Below are 16170 nucleotides of genomic sequence, written 5' to 3' on the forward strand. Positions count from 1 at the left end.
CGCTATCCGTATCACATCCCATTGGTCGCCAGCACTCCACGTGAGCTCTACGACGTCTTTCATCGTTTTGATTCAAATAATTAGACGAGCATTTTCCAACTGAGAGGGTCTATATTTAGCGGTAAATTGGGCTCGATCATGGCTCTTCAGCTTGATTGCCTGCAAAATGACCCTAATCGATATACAGGCAATATCAATATTTTCTTTTTTATTTAACTGTATGATGTGGATTTCTCGGAGTTAAAGTCTTTGGCGCCGTGGAAAGAGACCGCTTTAAGATTGGCGTACCGAACACCAAGCTCAAAACGGACAGCAATAGAAAGGAATAACGCTCTCAGACAAAAGCTACCAAATTTAGTTACCTTTAGCGCCCAGCTTGTTTTAGTTAATTCCCGCGCCAAATATAACATACAAAATCATATAAAGCCTCAAAATATGACAAAAGAAAAATTGAAGACAAATGTTATGTGGATAATCTAAAATTATTATTTTCAAAAGCTTGAATCCAGAACTGTTACAAATGTATGCAAAATGACATTTTTAAATAATCGTTCCGCTAGATGCCAGAGCTCACTCCCATTTAGCCCCACCACCCATAACTCCTACGGTTAACCTCGTGTGTGATTGCTGCGTGCGGGGGCCGTGTAAACATAGGGACGTGGAATCGTTGGGGGTTGGTGGAGAAGCCTGATTCCAGATACATCTGTCTGTAAGGATGCTTAGCCGACGAATCTTCCAGCGATCAGTTTATGAATTGATGATGTGACTAATATGTCGCAATGATGTGGTAAACTGTTCTACTGTGGGAAGCTTGCGAAAAGGGCGGCTGAGATTCCCAACGCATTCAGTTGCTTGCAGGGAATAACAAGCACATACATTTTTATATAGTATAGTGGCCTACCTTTCCTGCACTAGTAGGTCTAGGCATTGACAATCAAACGGAATACGGTGTTGCAAATGTATTGAATGGTGTTCAGGTGTGGATGTTAGGCATTAGGGCTGCTCCAATCATCTTTTTGTATAATGACTGTGTTGTAATGCATGTTGACTGTATTAAAAACAGAAGAACTAAGCTTAGTTGTGGGCAACTTAGTGACCTCTGTTTTATGACTTGGCTTCTCATGGAGATTGTATTGAAATTGGTGGTAATTGTTGTGTATTAGTGGAGCATGCTCAATTGATATATCTGGATAACATAAATTATTTGGGGTATAAATAATTCATTCACCTTTTGTCAGTCTGCTTGGTTTGTCAAATCATGCAAAATTTTAACTAGACTTCTCACCGCATTTGTTGGTATTTAATATGACTGCCTCCCGGGGGTGAAAAATGTGGTGTGTGGTGCTAGTTGCCGCACCAGGTTCCATTGACTCATGTACATATACACACACAGGTATCATTTGTTTGCAACTTCCAATAATATATTTGTCTGATATGATGAACAATGTTCAACTGAGCTTATAGCTACATGATAGTAGTCACTTTTAACTGCTCACACAAATAGATATTCTTGATCTGTTCTTCACCCTATTGTACCCAAAATTTGGTGTACCTCTTCATAGGTTTTTGCATTGCTCCTTGATTCACCATGTTTGATATGAAATGCAGTGAAATGCTCATAAAATTTATAAAGAATTGCTTCATCACCATGTACCATGTCATATTAAACTCCTGTTTGCTGTCAAAGCATTCATGATGTAAATAATGTATCAGTGAATAAGGTGTCAGCATTGGTGCTTATGTAAAATTGATTGTTATGTCTCAGACATTCCAAGAATTAAGGGATGATGAAAGGAACATTTTGTTAAGAGAAATGGTAGGCTAAAATTACAATATACAGCTTGTTGGAAGATTTATCATGGTGATTGTAAAAAACCATGAAAGCTTTCTCCAGGCAAAGCAGTATTGTAGCATGTTGCATGTGCATGCCTTGATGATTCTGGTTATGTCATGAGTGTTGCATGCCATTTTGGTGTGTGTGGTGTTTGCTTGCTGCATGCTTCTGTGGACACTCTTGTTGCTGCATGCTGCATGCTCTTATGCTACCTCCCAAGGCTGCATACTATGTATGGCTAGTTGCTGGCTAAAGAGTCTTCTGCATGTTTGCAGAATGAGTGTCCAGCTTCATGGTGTACTACTTCCTGAAAAACTACAGTTTGGCTGTTTGTCACACTGGTGATAGTGGTGGTGAGGCATGATGTCAAAGACAAAATTTGAAGAGGACAAGGAGCTAACAGTGCAGTAAGAGATGAGGTCACCTGCTATGACATCCAGTGGCACAGTGGTCAGGTCAAGTGACTGATGGGAGGGACAATGTCAGACATTTCCATTACAAGTTTGAACAGTGTGCACTGGTTAAGGGCGACTGTTGACACCACCAAATGAGGTCAGTTTTCATTGTCACTGGCTCGCAAGGTATCTGACAAGAGGACTGCAAAACATACATACAGAATTTTAAAAATTGTTTATGTCCAAGTTTGGTTCATGTGGCTTTCAAAATCACTGTGCATTGCAGTTGAGCTCATACTGATGCCAGCAGGTGCAGTTACCTGCTGAGGAACTCAGTGGTAGTAGCAGTAATAGCAGTTGGCAGAATGGGTGCACCAGGAATGGGCATCTGGCCCTGCAGAGGGTATTGTCAAAGCTCTGACTAGGAGCAGAGGACAAGGAGGATTGAGCAGGTTTGCAGTGCACCTTCTGCCCAGCTTCTCTGCTGGTGGGGAGGCTCGGGACAGGACCCTCTGCTGTGGCCCAGGGGTGGAGTTTGGTAATCAGACTAGCCTGGTGGCAGCCTTCATGGCAGAACTTCAGGCGAGCGTCGGCAGATTGACCCCCGGTGGTGCTCATCGAAGAGTGTGCGGTAGAGGTGCTTACTGAGGGGGAGGTGCGCTGGACAGGGAGGTCATGGAGGAAGAACTCACTAGCCATGCTTGTTGTTGTAGTTGTTATGGTCACTTGGCGAGGGACTGGTGGCCTACAGCGGGGACGTGGTGGTCTGTGCTATTGATGTGGACGGTCAGGTCATTTGGTGCTCAACTGCTGAGCCCAGGTGGATTTTCAGTGAGAGCTGGAGAGGAGGGCCACTCTCCCATTCCAGGTGCTCGGCCCAGTGATGATGTGGTCCGGGGATTGTGCAGTGGTGCGCTCGATAAAGAAGCTGTTGTGGGTGCAACCGCCTTTCCTAACAACAGTTGAAAGACTGTGCTGGAGAGCAGTGCAGGGACATGGTTGTTGGGCATGGGAGCATAGGAGTGTACCTAGGTCATTTTGGGCGTCCTAGGCGTTCGCTATTTAGTATCATGCGCGGTGCGCCAGCGATCTGCTACAATCGACGGTAAACGCTTGTTGTTCTAGGCAATGGTGTTGGTATCCTGTGTGCGCTGTGCCAGCAGTGACCACATTGCGCTTGCTGGTCACTGATGTCATAAGAAGGCTGGGGGCCGCCATTTCGGTTGACTGGGTCTCTGGAAAGGTGTCTGTAGGCTCGGAAAAGCTTGCCTCCTTTAGTGATGAGATGCAGGTTGGAGCTGTTACAGCTCTGTTGTCGCAGGGTAACACTGTCATGCGGCATTGTCGCACCAGGTCAATATGAGATCGATGCGAAGGGAACGCGGCGCTGGGCCAGCTAGCCGGAATGTGCGTAATGTGCACTCCTGATGGAGCATTTGAAAATAATAAGTACCAGGTTGTAGATGCTCGCGTTCTGAACACTGTTGGGGATAATCATCAGGTGAGCTTGAAGTTTGTGAATCCAGGTGAGGGAAGCATCAGATTATACAAAGGAATAACAGTCGGATATATTGAACAGGTGGCGGTGGTGCATGAATCCTTGCCGCCCAAAAGAATCCTCAGGAAGAGAAAGCAAGTGGAATAGGAAGAGAAAAGGAGAATGACAGGAAGCTGTTGCCTGCATACCTGGATTGGTTTCTCACTGATGGAACGCTTTGAGGGTCAGGTGTCGTTTAGCAGGAAGTTCAGATGTATGATGCGCCTCCGAGGTTCGTGCAGCCGGCGCGAGTGGGTCAATGGACGGAATGGTGAGCGACATGCTCAAAGGTGACGTCATCAGGCCAAGGTGACGTCATCAGGCCATGAGGTGTGTCCCCGTGCGCAGCAAGAAGAGTTTCGGTGCAGAAGAAAGATGGGACGATCCGATTTTTGCACCGACTACCGGACTGAACGCGGATACCACAAGTGACGCCGTTCCATTGCCCCGAACCGATGACTGCTGGGACGGCCCATCCGGGACTGAGCGGATTCATGGCATGTATCGGAAAAGTGGGTATTGGCAGCAGGAGCGCAGGGGAGCATAAACACGTCTGTTTTTGCAGAACACAAAGGACTGTTCGACGTTAACGCGAAATTCGTGGGCCTGAAGGAGACGCCGTTATCGTCCCAGCGGCTGATGATGGTGACACTAGCGAGTCTCGTTTGGAAGATCTGCCGTGTGTATCTCGACGATTTAATGACCTTTGGAAAAGCGTTTAGTGAAAGTCTGGAGAGATTGCAGCTTGTCTTGGGAACGTTGCGGGCACGGAGCCGACGCGGCCCAGTTAGGGCTCAATTTCTGATACCCTGAAGAAATTCTGAAGTCCTAGTTTTGAGCAAGTCTCTGTTAGTCTGTCTCTTGGTTGCAGTTTCTGGTGACGGGGGACCCATACCTATGCAGACGTGAGCTGCCTAGTGTGATACACACCTTTCACCATTACCATATAGGCTGTTGCATTTTGGGATGGGTGGAATGTGACATGTTGCATGTGCATGGCTTGGTGATTGTGCTCACGTTGTTTTTGCTTGCTGTATTGGCTTGCATGGTGTTTGCTGCATGCTGTCGTAGGCCCTCTTGTTGCAGCATGCTGTATGTTCTTATGCTTACTCCCTGGCCCGCACGCTGTGTATAGCTAGTTGCTGGCTGACAAATCCTTCACCTGTTTGCAGAATGAGTGTCCAGTTTCAGGGTGTACTACTTTCCGAAAAACTTCAGTCTGACAATGGTTACAGTCTGGATTGTTTGCCCTTGTCTGTAGTCGACGCAGTCATCCACGAATAGCTGACCAGGAGTACCTCCCTTGTCGGGCCGCGGTAGAGGAGATTAGCAGTCATTAGGAGACCAAAAATCCAGCAGTCTTTGTCACTCTGCTGATGACTGAAAAAAATGGTGCAAAATGATTGCAGTGGTCAGCATGCCCTAGAACCCCAATCACGATCAATATAAATAGTCATCGGTTCATTGTATCATTTAGGGCGGTAAGCTCAATGTAGGAGGCATTTTAACAAAGGATGACAATTGATGATGACAATGACTGATGCTTGAAATGCAATGATACAAGGTACAGGTGCAATGGACTTACTAGAGTGGACGTGCAGCATGAACACATTTACGGTGTGATTTAATCATATTTGAGTGGTAATTTTGCAATTACTATAGATTGTTGGACAAGCTGTTGCAGTTCGGTATGGGAGCGCGGTCTGAATTGTTGAACACACCGGAACTACCTCTGTCCAAAACTGTCTACAGCATGTCACTAGCTTGCCAAGTCGCCAGCATACCGTGCAGTTGGCGGTGTCCGTGTTGCGCCGTCGATGGTATCGGCGGTGTGCAGTCCGAGGTGTCTGGGGTGTTCCGTCGAGGGTGTCCGGGGTGTGCAGTCGGCGGTGTGCGGTCGGCGATGTCGCACGCGATGTGCAGTCGGTGGTGTCCGCCGAGGTGTGCAGTCCGAGGTGTTTGGGGTGTCCCATCGGGAGTGTCCGGGGTGTGCAGTCGGCGGTGCCCGCGGTGCGCAGTCGGCGATGTCCGCGATGCGCAGTCGGTGTCCGGGGTGTGTCGTCGGGGTGTCTGGGGTGTGCCGTCCGCGGCGCCCGCAATGTGCAGTCGGCGGCGTCCGCGGTGGGCAGTCCGCGGTGTTCGGGGTGTCCCATCGGAGGTGTCCACGGTGTGCAGTCGGTGGTGCCCGCGGCGTGCAGCCAGCGGTGTCCTCGGTACGCCGCCGTCGCCGTTCCGCTGGCAGCCCGGCCTGACCTGTGCCGACAGGCGCCGGCCAGCGCCAATGGTGGTCACCCGCGAGCCGGCCACCGATGACGAGGACAGCGACTTCAGCCCGGGCCAGGTGCCGCGCCGCGAGCACGCGCCGCCCCGCCAGCGCCGCCGCACCAAGAGCTCCGGTGACAGCCGCAAGCCGTACGCGGCCGGGCGGCGGCCGGCGCCGCGCTCCGCCGCCGGCTTCACTCGCCTGGCGTTCGTCGTGGCTGGTGAGTGGACGGTCGCCTTGGTTCGCAATTCCCGGGCACAGAGAAAGGTTGTCCTCTCCTCGGCTGGAGAAGTTGGTGCCTTACCATGTGGCCAAACGTCGGTAAGATGTCGCCTTCTCCTCACCGGATGTCGCCATGGCCGTGATCACGCCAGCAGACACGGGCGCGCGCTTGTCGCGCACGACGTTGTCTGGGTGGGCGCTGGTCGCCTTAGGGTTGGCGCGCGCGCCGCCGGGCCGGGACGGGACGTGACTGCGTGCCGTGCCGTGCCGTGCCGCAGGTCTGACGTGCGGCGGTCTGCACGCGCTGCATGTCAGCACCCTGTTTGAGAACGACCGCCACTTCAGTCACCTGTCGACGCTCGAGCGCGAGATGTCCCTCCGCACTGAGATGGTGAGAGCCGCCGGCCGCCGCCGCCGCCGCTGCAGCGTCGGGCGCCGTCCGCGCCGCCGGGGGGGGGGGGGGGGGGGGGCTATGACCCGGCATCGCTCCACACAGTGTTCTGTGTTACGGTGCCGTGTCATGCTGTCACCGCGCGGAGCGATCTGTTGGGGGTTGTAGCTGCAACGTAAATGCAAATAATTCATTCGTCAGTAAACGAGCAATTCAGTAGAACAATAAACTGAAGTACATGACCATGAGTACCTTGTGCTCCGTTGTAGCTCGAACGAGAGTACTTGCGCCCCTTTCATTCCGCCCATCATTACCTGTATGAATGCAGAACTCATGACTGACAGAACCCGCAGCACTCACCTCCGAGCCAGTGGGAGTTGATTAGCATGTGAACGCGACGCGGCGCTCCTCCCGACGGCGCCGCTTCGGGCCTGGCTCATCACGTCAGCCCGACGCCGTGTCTGCCGCAGGGCATGTACTACTCGTACTTCAAGACGGTCGCCGAGGCGCCTGACCTGATGTCGGGCCTGCACCTGCTGCTGGAGGACCGGCTGGTTGAGGCGCCGCACACTGTCAACGCCCTGCAGAGGTTCAACCTCTACCCGGAGGTGAGCCGCCGCGCGCCCGTCCGGTGCGCCGCACTGTGCGCCCGGAGGTCGGCAGGTGTTCCTCTGTCCTTCACACAGCGGCCGGGGTCACTGGTTAGCGTGTGAACGCGGCCTGACCTTCACGGTCGAGCCTGATCTCGGGCCCGCAGCACCACCCGGCCTGGCGCCGTCCTCCGCAGTGTAGGTCAGCCCAGTCTGGTGTATTTCCCGTCCTTCCGACGGCCTGCGGAATGGCTCGGGGTCAGAAGGTCAGGTGGTACCGTATGGAGCCTGCTGCTGGTGTCGACAGCTGCTTGTCTCGGCGTGCGTATCACTGCACCACTGTGTAGCTGGTGCCACTTTAAGTACTGGTATCGGCTACTGACTAAACGTGTGTTAGGCAGATGGTCTCAATCAGCACGTACCGCTGGTACTGGTGGATATGACAGCCCGAGCGTATGTTTGGCAGATGCTGCTGGGCGGCGCGTACCACTGGTACCGGCGGATATGACAGCTCGAGCGTGCGTTGGGCAGGTGCTGCTGGGCGGCGCGTACCACTGGTACCGGCGGGTGACGCAGGCGCTGGGCTGGGAGACGCGCGAGTGCTGGAAGGTGGACCGCGGCGAGCGTCTGGCGCCAGTCTGGAGCTGCATCGGGCTCGGCACGCCCGTCTTCTTCTACCTCGCCGGCGTCTGGCTCTGCGCCGCCCTGCTCGGCATCGTGCTCTTCGTCTACGGCTGCCAGATGGGGTCAGTGGTGCGGGTCTGGGGCTGCCAGGTGGTGCCCGCTTCGGCTGTACATATAATGAAATTGGGACGACACAGAGGAGATGAGCGTGGCCCCTGGCGCGAGGATGATACGCACAATCGTGAAGCGTTCCACTTTTGATCCTCACTGCCAGGCATGCAGTGGTATAATGTGCAATTTTAGTTGCTTAGAGGCAGCTTTCTTTGGACGTAAAGTTATCCTGACTTCACTTATAGGTGAATGTCCGGAGATCGACCCGCGTGACGTGTTGCTGTTCCTGGCCGTTGTCGGAATTCACGTGACATACTCACCTCATTAGCACCGTAAAGTCGCCGTGTAATTAAGATGGGAGGAGAGCGCAAAATGACGTCAACATCTGACGCGCTTTTTAATACCAATCATCATACAAAGTCACCGGTGTCACCCGTCGTTCCCTCCCCCCCCCCCCCCCCCCCCGGCCCGTGTTGACTCCCTCCTTCCGTGCGACAGCGGTAACATATGGGGCGGCCTCCTGACCGTCACCTGCTTCTTCTTCAACCACGCCGAGGCGACGCGCATCATGTGGACGCCGCCGCTGCGCGAGAGCTTCGCCTTCCCGTTCCTGATGGCGCAGATGGTGTACGTGTGCCGCACGGTCGCGTCCAAGCGGCCCAGCTGGCTTCAGGTGGGCAGCCGCGGCGGCTCCGGTCGGGCCCGCGCTGGGAGCACTCTCGCCAGGAGTGCACGCGGAGTGGCTTCCGGTGGAGAGTGCCGTCGGAGTGGTTCGGGCGCACTGGCCCGGAGGTTGAGGGGTGTCGGAATGACGTGTTGGTTTTTTATGTAGGGTCAGATCGCAGGCATTCATAACAGGTTCTCCGCTTGCTCGTGGCAGGGTGAGACGGTTCGATCCCTCGTCTGTGACCCGGTGTCGGGTGTGGAGACCGCACACGCGCGGCCCCGACCTTTTGCACTGCCCGCCGCAGCTCCTCGCGGGGCCACTCAGACACCTCGTGAGGTTGACCATGAGTACCATGACTACCCTCACTGATCGCTCTGGACGTGCTTACGACCCACGCTGATCCTGGAAATAAACCGTGAAACCGTGACCTGATCCGTCTGATGTACCGTGCCGTGCTGTACGGTGATGTACCGGCTCCCTCCTGGTCAGTCCCGACCGTTCGCACGTTACATTTGACCCTCCCCGCGCTGCCCCCTCCTTCCCGTCTGTCTCCCGGGCGGTGACCCGGGCCGCCCTCCGGCCGTGGCCAGGAGCGGAAGCGGCTGTACTGACCCGGCCTCCGCCGGCCGCCGCCGCCAGGTGCTGAGCATCGGCTGCATGACAGCCATCTCGCTGCTGTTCTGGCAGTTCTCGCAGTTCGTGCTGCTCACGCAGACGTGGCTGCTCTACCTGCTCTGGGTCGTCGGCGTGCTCAGCACCACGCAGCTGAAGGGCATCCTGGCGGCACAGCTGGTGAGCGTGGGCGCGCTGCGCGGGCCGCCCCGGTCTGAGTTGGCCTCAGGCCAGCTGAACCGGTGTCGAGCGTGTTGGAGCGCGGGTGCCGGTCGTGGGCGTGAGCGCTGGCCGCCGGTGCCAGTGGAGGGCGCCGCCCAGCGCCACCCTCAGAGCATGCCGAGCAGCTGGCCCAGCCAGCTCATCCTAGCATCCCGGCAGGGGGACGGCCTTGCTGTGTCTGCAGTGTTGCCTTGTACTGTGTGTCGTGTGACGAGGGAGAAATGATCGATTTCCGTTCGTAGTTTGTGCTTACGTGGGTTATTTCCAGCAAGCTGGGGCATATCCCCCTCGTCGTACTGACGTCCACATTCTTGATCCTTCTCCAAACAGTGCTCAGTCCACACTCCCACAACCGACCTCGCCCGCTGACATTTCGCCTGGGCCCCAGCAGCACTGACTGCCTTCCACTGCCGTATGGTGGGCTAAGAGGCCCATCACAGCTATGCTCCAGTCGTCCGTTGTCTCCGTCTGCACTGACAGGTCGCTTCTGCCCGAGCTATGCTGACAATTTCCTTTGTCCCCAATGGACCGGGAGCTCGCCTCCGTCCCAGCTGGGTTGACAATCCGCGTTCGCTAGAGGCGGCAGAAGCAAAGAGGAAGTTAAAGGGAGCTGTTGCTGCATCTGGAAAAAAATAGATTCAATGTTGTGGCGTTGCATGAAGTAGCATCACTTTATCTCTGTATCTGACTATCTATAATTGCTCTCGTGGGCTGTGCCGACCGCGGCAGCCATTGCGCGCCCATGCTCGTCTCCCCAGAGGACCCACCGTCACTGGCGTCAGTCCCGAGCTGAGCTAACGGTCTGCCTCCGTCCCCAGCTGGGCTGACAGACCGCCTCCGTCCCCAGCTGGGCTGACAGACCGCCTCCGTCCCCAGCTGGACTGACAGACCTCCTCCGTCCCTAGCTGGACTGACAGACCGCCTCCATCCCCAGCTGGAGTGACAGGCCGCCTCCGTCCCCAGCTGGGCTGACAGACTGCCTCTATCCCCAGCTGGGCTGACAGACCGCCTCCGTCCCCAGCTGGGCTGACAGGCCGCCTCCGTCTCCAGCTTGGACTGACAAACCGCCTCCGTCCCCAACTGGGCTAACGGACCGCCTCCGTCCCCAGCTGGGCTGACAGGTCGACTCCGTCCTCAGCTTGGCTGACAGACCGTCTCCGTCCCCAGTTGGGTCTGGTGACGGCGTTTATGCTGCTGTTCGGCAACCGGATGCTGCTGTGTTCGCTGCTGACGGGCGCGGTGCTGGCGCTGCTGCTGGTGGCGCTGACGCTGGAGGACCTGCTGCTGCTGCTGCCGCCGCCGGCCGGCGCGCTGGCTCGGCTTGGACTCGGCATCGTCGGCACCGTCGGCCTCCGGCTGGAGCTCACTCACCTGCTGGGTGTCCACGACGATGTGAGCGATGCCCGCCGACCGCGCCAGGCGTGTCGGTCGCTGTTGGTGTGGGGGCGCGTTGGTGGCGGCATCTGCTCCTGCCTTGATAACCGTGCATGCGGGAGCGATTCAGGGCGGGGCATGTAATTGGCGCGTGATAAACGGCGAAATGAAAAAAAGTAAACGAATGGCGCTTGTACGGTATAGTGAGCCCAGTTCCTGTGAGTGGCACCTTGCTGCTGTACTTATGATTATGCCACTGCAGCCGTATGTATCGCGTGAATAAACCGGGGTAGCCAAGACCATACTGCACACGCTATTTTGTTGAAACTTTGTCACGCTCCAATGTCCGTGAGCCAGGTTTTGATTTTCACGTTGCGTGTTGCAGAACCACGTGTGGAACATCCTGCGCTCGAAGCTGGGCAAGTACCGTGACTTCGACACGCTGCTGTACACGTGCGCGCCCGAGTTCGACTGGCTGCAGCCGGCGACCGTGTCCCAGCTGAGCAGCACGCTGCTGCTGCCGTGTGCGCTGCTGGGCGCCGCGCTGGCCATCTCGCTGTGGCTGGCCGGCGGGCCGCGGCCGGAGCCGGGCCGCCGGCCGGCCGCCGCCGCGTCCAGCAGCGACGAGGAGCCGCAGGCGAGCCGGCCGCGGCCGCGGCGCCGCCGCCTGACCAGCGGCGCCGGCGAGGCCGCGTCGCGGCCCGGCGCGCTGCTCGCCTGGGCGCTGGCCGTGCGCACCCGGCTCCGCCAGGACCTCGATGTGGTGTACTCGCTGCTGCAGCTGGCCGTGTTCGCCGTGATGGCGACGCTAGTCATGCGGCTCAAGTTGTTCTTCACGCCGATGCTGTGCGTGGCGGCGGCGCTGCTCGTCTCCAGAAAGGTGAGCCGAGTGCCTCCAGCTGCACTTAGGCGGGGTCGAACTTGAGCGCTAGCCTTACTGGTGCTGATGGGTTACCTGGTCCGCCCCCCCCCCCCCCCCTCGCCCCGCCGTCACCACGAGGGCGGTCTGCGTTGTAGTTTGCTGCATGTGTGATATCACCGGTGTTTTTGCCCGGTCAGTTGCGTCATGTTTCGGCGTGGTGTTTTTGGTAATGATAAGCATTCACCGCCCCGTGAAAGGAGTGCATGTCTCCTGTGGGGTGGGGAGCTCGACAGCGCTGTCGGTGGCCCGCCTGGTGGCCCACTGTGCAGGCGCCAGCTGCCGATGGTCTTTGCACGATCTTGTCTGTGACACTCAAGTGATCTACCGCCGGATGGGAACAGTATGTATCTGCGGGTGCAAGCTGTGGGGGTGGACCTACGATTCTTCTCAGCTGCGCACGGAAAGTGGAGGCGGGGGCATTGCAGATAAAGTAGAAAAAGTAAGGCGCACAGGTGAAGGACAGTGATTGGATGGAGGGGGATGGGCGCAGGGGAGCCCAGTCCTCGCCTCAGGGTATCGCGGTCCACGTCCCCGGCCCCTGACGCTCTTGTCGCTGTCGGTCGGCCGCCCCCGCAGCCGGCCGCCTGTCACTGAGAGCGCGCACGGCTGTCCGGCAGTTCGTCTACTTCGTGCGCCTGCGCCGGGTGCACCTGGCCATCGTGGCGGTGCTCGTCAGCGGCATGGCCGTGCGCGGCGTCAAGAACATCCGCAGCCAGTACGACATCGTCGGTACGGATCGGCACGGCGCCTCTGGCCTTCGGGCGGCTGACGGCCGCCCCTTCGGCTGCCGCTTACAGGCCGAGAGGTGGACAGTGGTGTTGTGCGACTAGCTGAGAGTCGGCTGGGAAGTGGTTGCGGTGATACCGCGCCATGTCGTTCGATTTCTTGCTCGGTGTTGTGCAAGGGCGATTTGCTCATCGCGTCGATTCCGTCAATGCGTTTTAGTCTCAGAGCTTGCTAAGCAAAAGCGAACTCCATCCGGATTGGTCGCCGCCCCATGACCTGCCAACGACACTCCCACACGTGCCACCTGGTGGCCGACGCCTAAGCCTGCGGCGCGCGGCCCCGTGCTGCCCTCTGCCGCGTGACCGGTGGCCGGTGCCGCCCTCTACCGCTTGACCCGTGCCGCCCCCTGCCGCGTGACCCGTGCCGCTCCCTGCCGCGTGACCCGTGCCGCCCCTGCTGCATGACCCGTGACCCGTGCCGCCGCCACCCGCCAGGCGAATACGAGAACCCCGAGCTGGAGGAGCTGCTGGAGTGGGTGCGCACGGACACGGCGCCGACTGACACCTTCGCGGGGCCCATGGCCCTCATGGCCACCGTCATGCTCACGACGCGGCGGCCCATCGTCAACCACCCGCACTACGAGTCGGTAGGGTCGCGGTGAGTGACGGCCACCTCTGCTGCGAGGCGACAGCGACCACCATTGCCACTGCGAGCTGACGCGTTAGGTGTTCACTCCATTGCGAAACGTTAGTCTTGCGGTTAGTCAACCGTTGGCACGGTTTATGGTTGCGACAGCGTCAACCACATACACAAGTTTTCTTGAGCTGAAAGAGCCCCGCACTTTTGTTCAGCTGTAATTTCTGAAGCAGTTAGTATTGATAAAAACATGGTCTCGTTATCATATTTATGATGCTGTTATAGACTTGAAAGAAATTACAGCAGTTGCAACTATTCTTTGTTCCCAGAAGTAGAGTCATCTCAGCTCATCTAATGACAACTTCATATATCAGGTTGTGATCAGATGAGTTGTGATCACGCCTCTGCTAGTCCTCCTCCATTGTTTGTACCATCTTTCAACCGTTTGCCTTGATTATGTTGCCACCTTGTCTGTATGACCTTTTAGCGCTGCTGCTGCTAACTTGTGTCCCATTGATTCGCATCATTTCCGCTTTAATGGCTGGCTCGTGGATGACTAGGATGCACACCGATGCGTACACCTCCAAGCGCGGCCTGTGGCCACCGCCTGACGCTGACTCCAGCCCTTCCGTGCGTCGCTGCAGGCTCCGCACGCGCCAGGTGTACGAGGTGTTCAGCCGCCGCAGCGCCCGCCAGGTGTACCGCACGCTGAAGAGGCTCGAGGTCGACTACGTGCTCCTCTACGAGCCCATGTGCTTCGGCGCGCCCAGGTCGGTGACCTGAGCGGTGGCGTGTGGGGGTGGGGAGTCCAAGAGAGACCGCGGCCAGTCGGAACCCGCAGGCTCCTCAGGCGCGGGCTTTGTGGTTTATAGCGGGCTGTCCGTAAATGGCGTTACGCATGGAGGGAGGGAGCGGGTTTGATGGAACGTATTGGAAGAGGAATAAGGGGGAAGGAAGGTTTTGCGCGGCGTAACGTTACGGTCGGGTGTGACTGTAGATCATGCTAAATCTTTAAAAATGAAATTTAACGTTCACGCGAGATGCCTTTGGTTTCCTCTCATCACAAGTCACACGCCCGTTATTTGTGTCGCATCTTTAGCCCAGTGTCACACAAATGTAAATATTTTGGAATTTTACGGTTAGCACAGCGTAACCATGGCGCTGTGGGGTTCACTCAGCGTAACCAGGGGAGTGACGGTTGATATTGGCAACGAACGCGTGGGGTAATTTACGACCCCTACGGCCTAAACGAGCTACAGCTCCCAAGTGATGGTCATAGCTGTCGTCGCTTGCATGCTTTGATGAGTAGCGACAGTCGCTGGTACGATGTTTATCGGAGTTAATCGAGAATGATGCAGGATCGACCTGCGCGAATAAATATTTTGGACTGTGGTTTTGGTGTTAAATCTGCAAGGATATAGAACATGGTTGATGGCAGATGCGTTTATTTTGAATTTGTCCCGCTATCCTGACCGTCTCTAAAGCTCGCATGTTGGGGATCTGAGACCCGGGGTTCTCCGCCAGCGACCACCCGCCCCCTGTGACGACCCCCCCCCCCTCGCCAGGCCGGGCTGCGCCATGGTGGACATCTGGGACGTGGAAGACCCGGACAATCGGCACCGGCCGCCGCTCTGTCACCGGCTATTCGAGGACGACGCCTCGCCGCTGTTGCGCGTGTTCGAGAACTCGCAGTACGTGGTGCTCCGGGTGCCGGCCAAGTACGTCGAGATTCCGGCGCCCAAGCAGATGGCCTCATGAGCTCGGCCGGCCGGGCCGGGCCGGGCCCTCAGACTGTGATGCCGCGCCGAGTGGGGTGCCAAAGCGAGCCGCCGGGGCGCGCCAGGTCACGTGTGATAGCGCACTAAACACTCGCCGCGTGTGTTCCGCGGGCGTGGTTCGAGCTTTTGTCGACAAAGATTCGCCGCTGTTGCCATGAACAGTCGTGCGTCACGGATAATGCAATCATTGGAATGCGCGCATTTTGGCGCGGATTGGCCGCACTTACCTTGTGCGCGGCTGCCAAATAAGCGTCCAAGCGTAAGATGGGATTTCCTGCGGGCCGGCGGCGTCCGCGTGCGGCTGGGCGCCTGCTGGGAGCGCCGCTGCCCGCCCGCCCGCTCCAGTCGCTGACTCTAGTCCGGCAGCTGTCGCCGTCGTTTCCACGACGCTGTCTCCGTCGCCCACCGCTGGGTTGTGTCTCCGCTGTGCCTCCCGACCGGCCGGTGCCGCGCTGCCGCGCTGCCGCTGGCAGGGCGTCCAGTGCACGTCTGTGTGGTGACGTCCGAGCGTGCTGCGTGCCGCTGCCGTGTGTGGGGGGGGGGGGGGGGGGGGTTCAGGCGGCGGCGAGAGGTCGCTGCTGCCTCCATGAGAGGCGTGGATGCAAGAGGTCGGACCGCAGAGTTTCCGCCCGCGCCGCGCCCTGTCGAGCCGCCCCGGGGCTCCTGTCTCCGCTGGCGTCGCCGACAGGGTCGCGAATACCGCCAGTGCGGGGACGGTGCGTCCGCCGCCTGGCCGGGCTGTGGCTTTGCGCCAGTGCTTCCATTACTGTTGTTCTAAGAGCCGGCGGCTGCCACTCAAGCGACGGCTGCCGCGCGGCACGCGTGCACTGTAGCTGGTGTGTGTCCTCACGGGCGGACGGCCGGCCGGGGGTCCGATGTGAGGCGATGATGGCGATGCCGTTCCGCCGCCTGGGGACGACTCTGTTGCAGCTGAGCCATTCCAATGGCCGGCGTGTCGCGCGTGCGTGTGACCAGGTTTGGTGAGTGGGGCCGGCGGCATGCGGGGTGCCGGGCGCTGGCTGGCATTAACCGCTCGTGGCCTCGATGGCCGGGCGTTGCTGTCTCTGCTGACACTCCTTCGTTTGTACCGTGTGTGTGTGTTCGTGTGTTTGCGTGAACACATGTGCCGTGCAGTTTGCCGCGAGCTCTGCTGTGCGTCGCTGAGAGCAATATACAGAATGCATTCTGGAACGCGATTCATTGAATACAATCGACAAATGGAAGTCATTAGACACAATCATCCAAACGAAACGAGGCCCTCAGTAA

General features: G+C 57.3%; 1 protein-coding gene and 1 non-coding gene across 2 annotated transcripts; both read left to right on the forward strand.

Moving 5' to 3' along the window:
• Positions 1-631: 631 nt before the first annotated feature.
• LOC119099341 (putative C-mannosyltransferase DPY19L1) lies at positions 632-15427 on the forward strand. The gene is made up of 13 exons (XM_037222471.1): positions 632-709; positions 6032-6249; positions 6530-6642; positions 7113-7250; positions 7764-7978; positions 8466-8640; positions 9274-9426; positions 10636-10860; positions 11228-11722; positions 12382-12493; positions 12985-13147; positions 13771-13896; positions 14692-15427. The coding sequence occupies exons 2-13, from the start codon at positions 6048-6050 to the stop codon at positions 14882-14884; spliced, it is 2310 nt and encodes a 769-aa protein (XP_037078366.1). The 5' UTR covers positions 632-709; positions 6032-6047; the 3' UTR covers positions 14885-15427.
• On the forward strand, positions 8010-8117 carry LOC119099534 (U6 spliceosomal RNA). Its single transcript, XR_005094397.1, has one exon. It is a non-coding gene; the product is annotated as a U6 spliceosomal RNA (small nuclear RNA).
• Positions 15428-16170: the final 743 nt, after the last annotated feature.

Source organism: Pollicipes pollicipes, unplaced genomic scaffold (genome assembly GCF_011947565.3).
Source record: "Pollicipes pollicipes isolate AB1234 unplaced genomic scaffold, Ppol_2.1 Scaffold_4740;HRSCAF=5597_pilon_pilon_pilon, whole genome shotgun sequence".
Lineage (NCBI taxonomy): Eukaryota > Metazoa > Arthropoda > Thecostraca > Pollicipedomorpha > Pollicipedidae > Pollicipes > Pollicipes pollicipes.

What these genes read in the sequence shown, in the direction of transcription:
- LOC119099341 (XM_037222471.1), top strand. Translation starts at nt 6,048, where the DNA reads ATGGTGGTCACCCGCGAGCCGGCCACCGATGACGAGGACAGCGACTTC. An exon ending in GCATCCTGGCGGCACAGCTG is followed by an intron (nt 9,427 to 10,635) that starts GTGAGCGTGGGC and finishes CTCCGTCCCCAG; the next exon opens with TTGGGTCTGGTGACGGCGTT. An exon ending in CAGCCAGTACGACATCGTCG is followed by an intron (nt 12,494 to 12,984) that starts GTACGGATCGGC and finishes GCCACCCGCCAG; the next exon opens with GCGAATACGAGAACCCCGAG.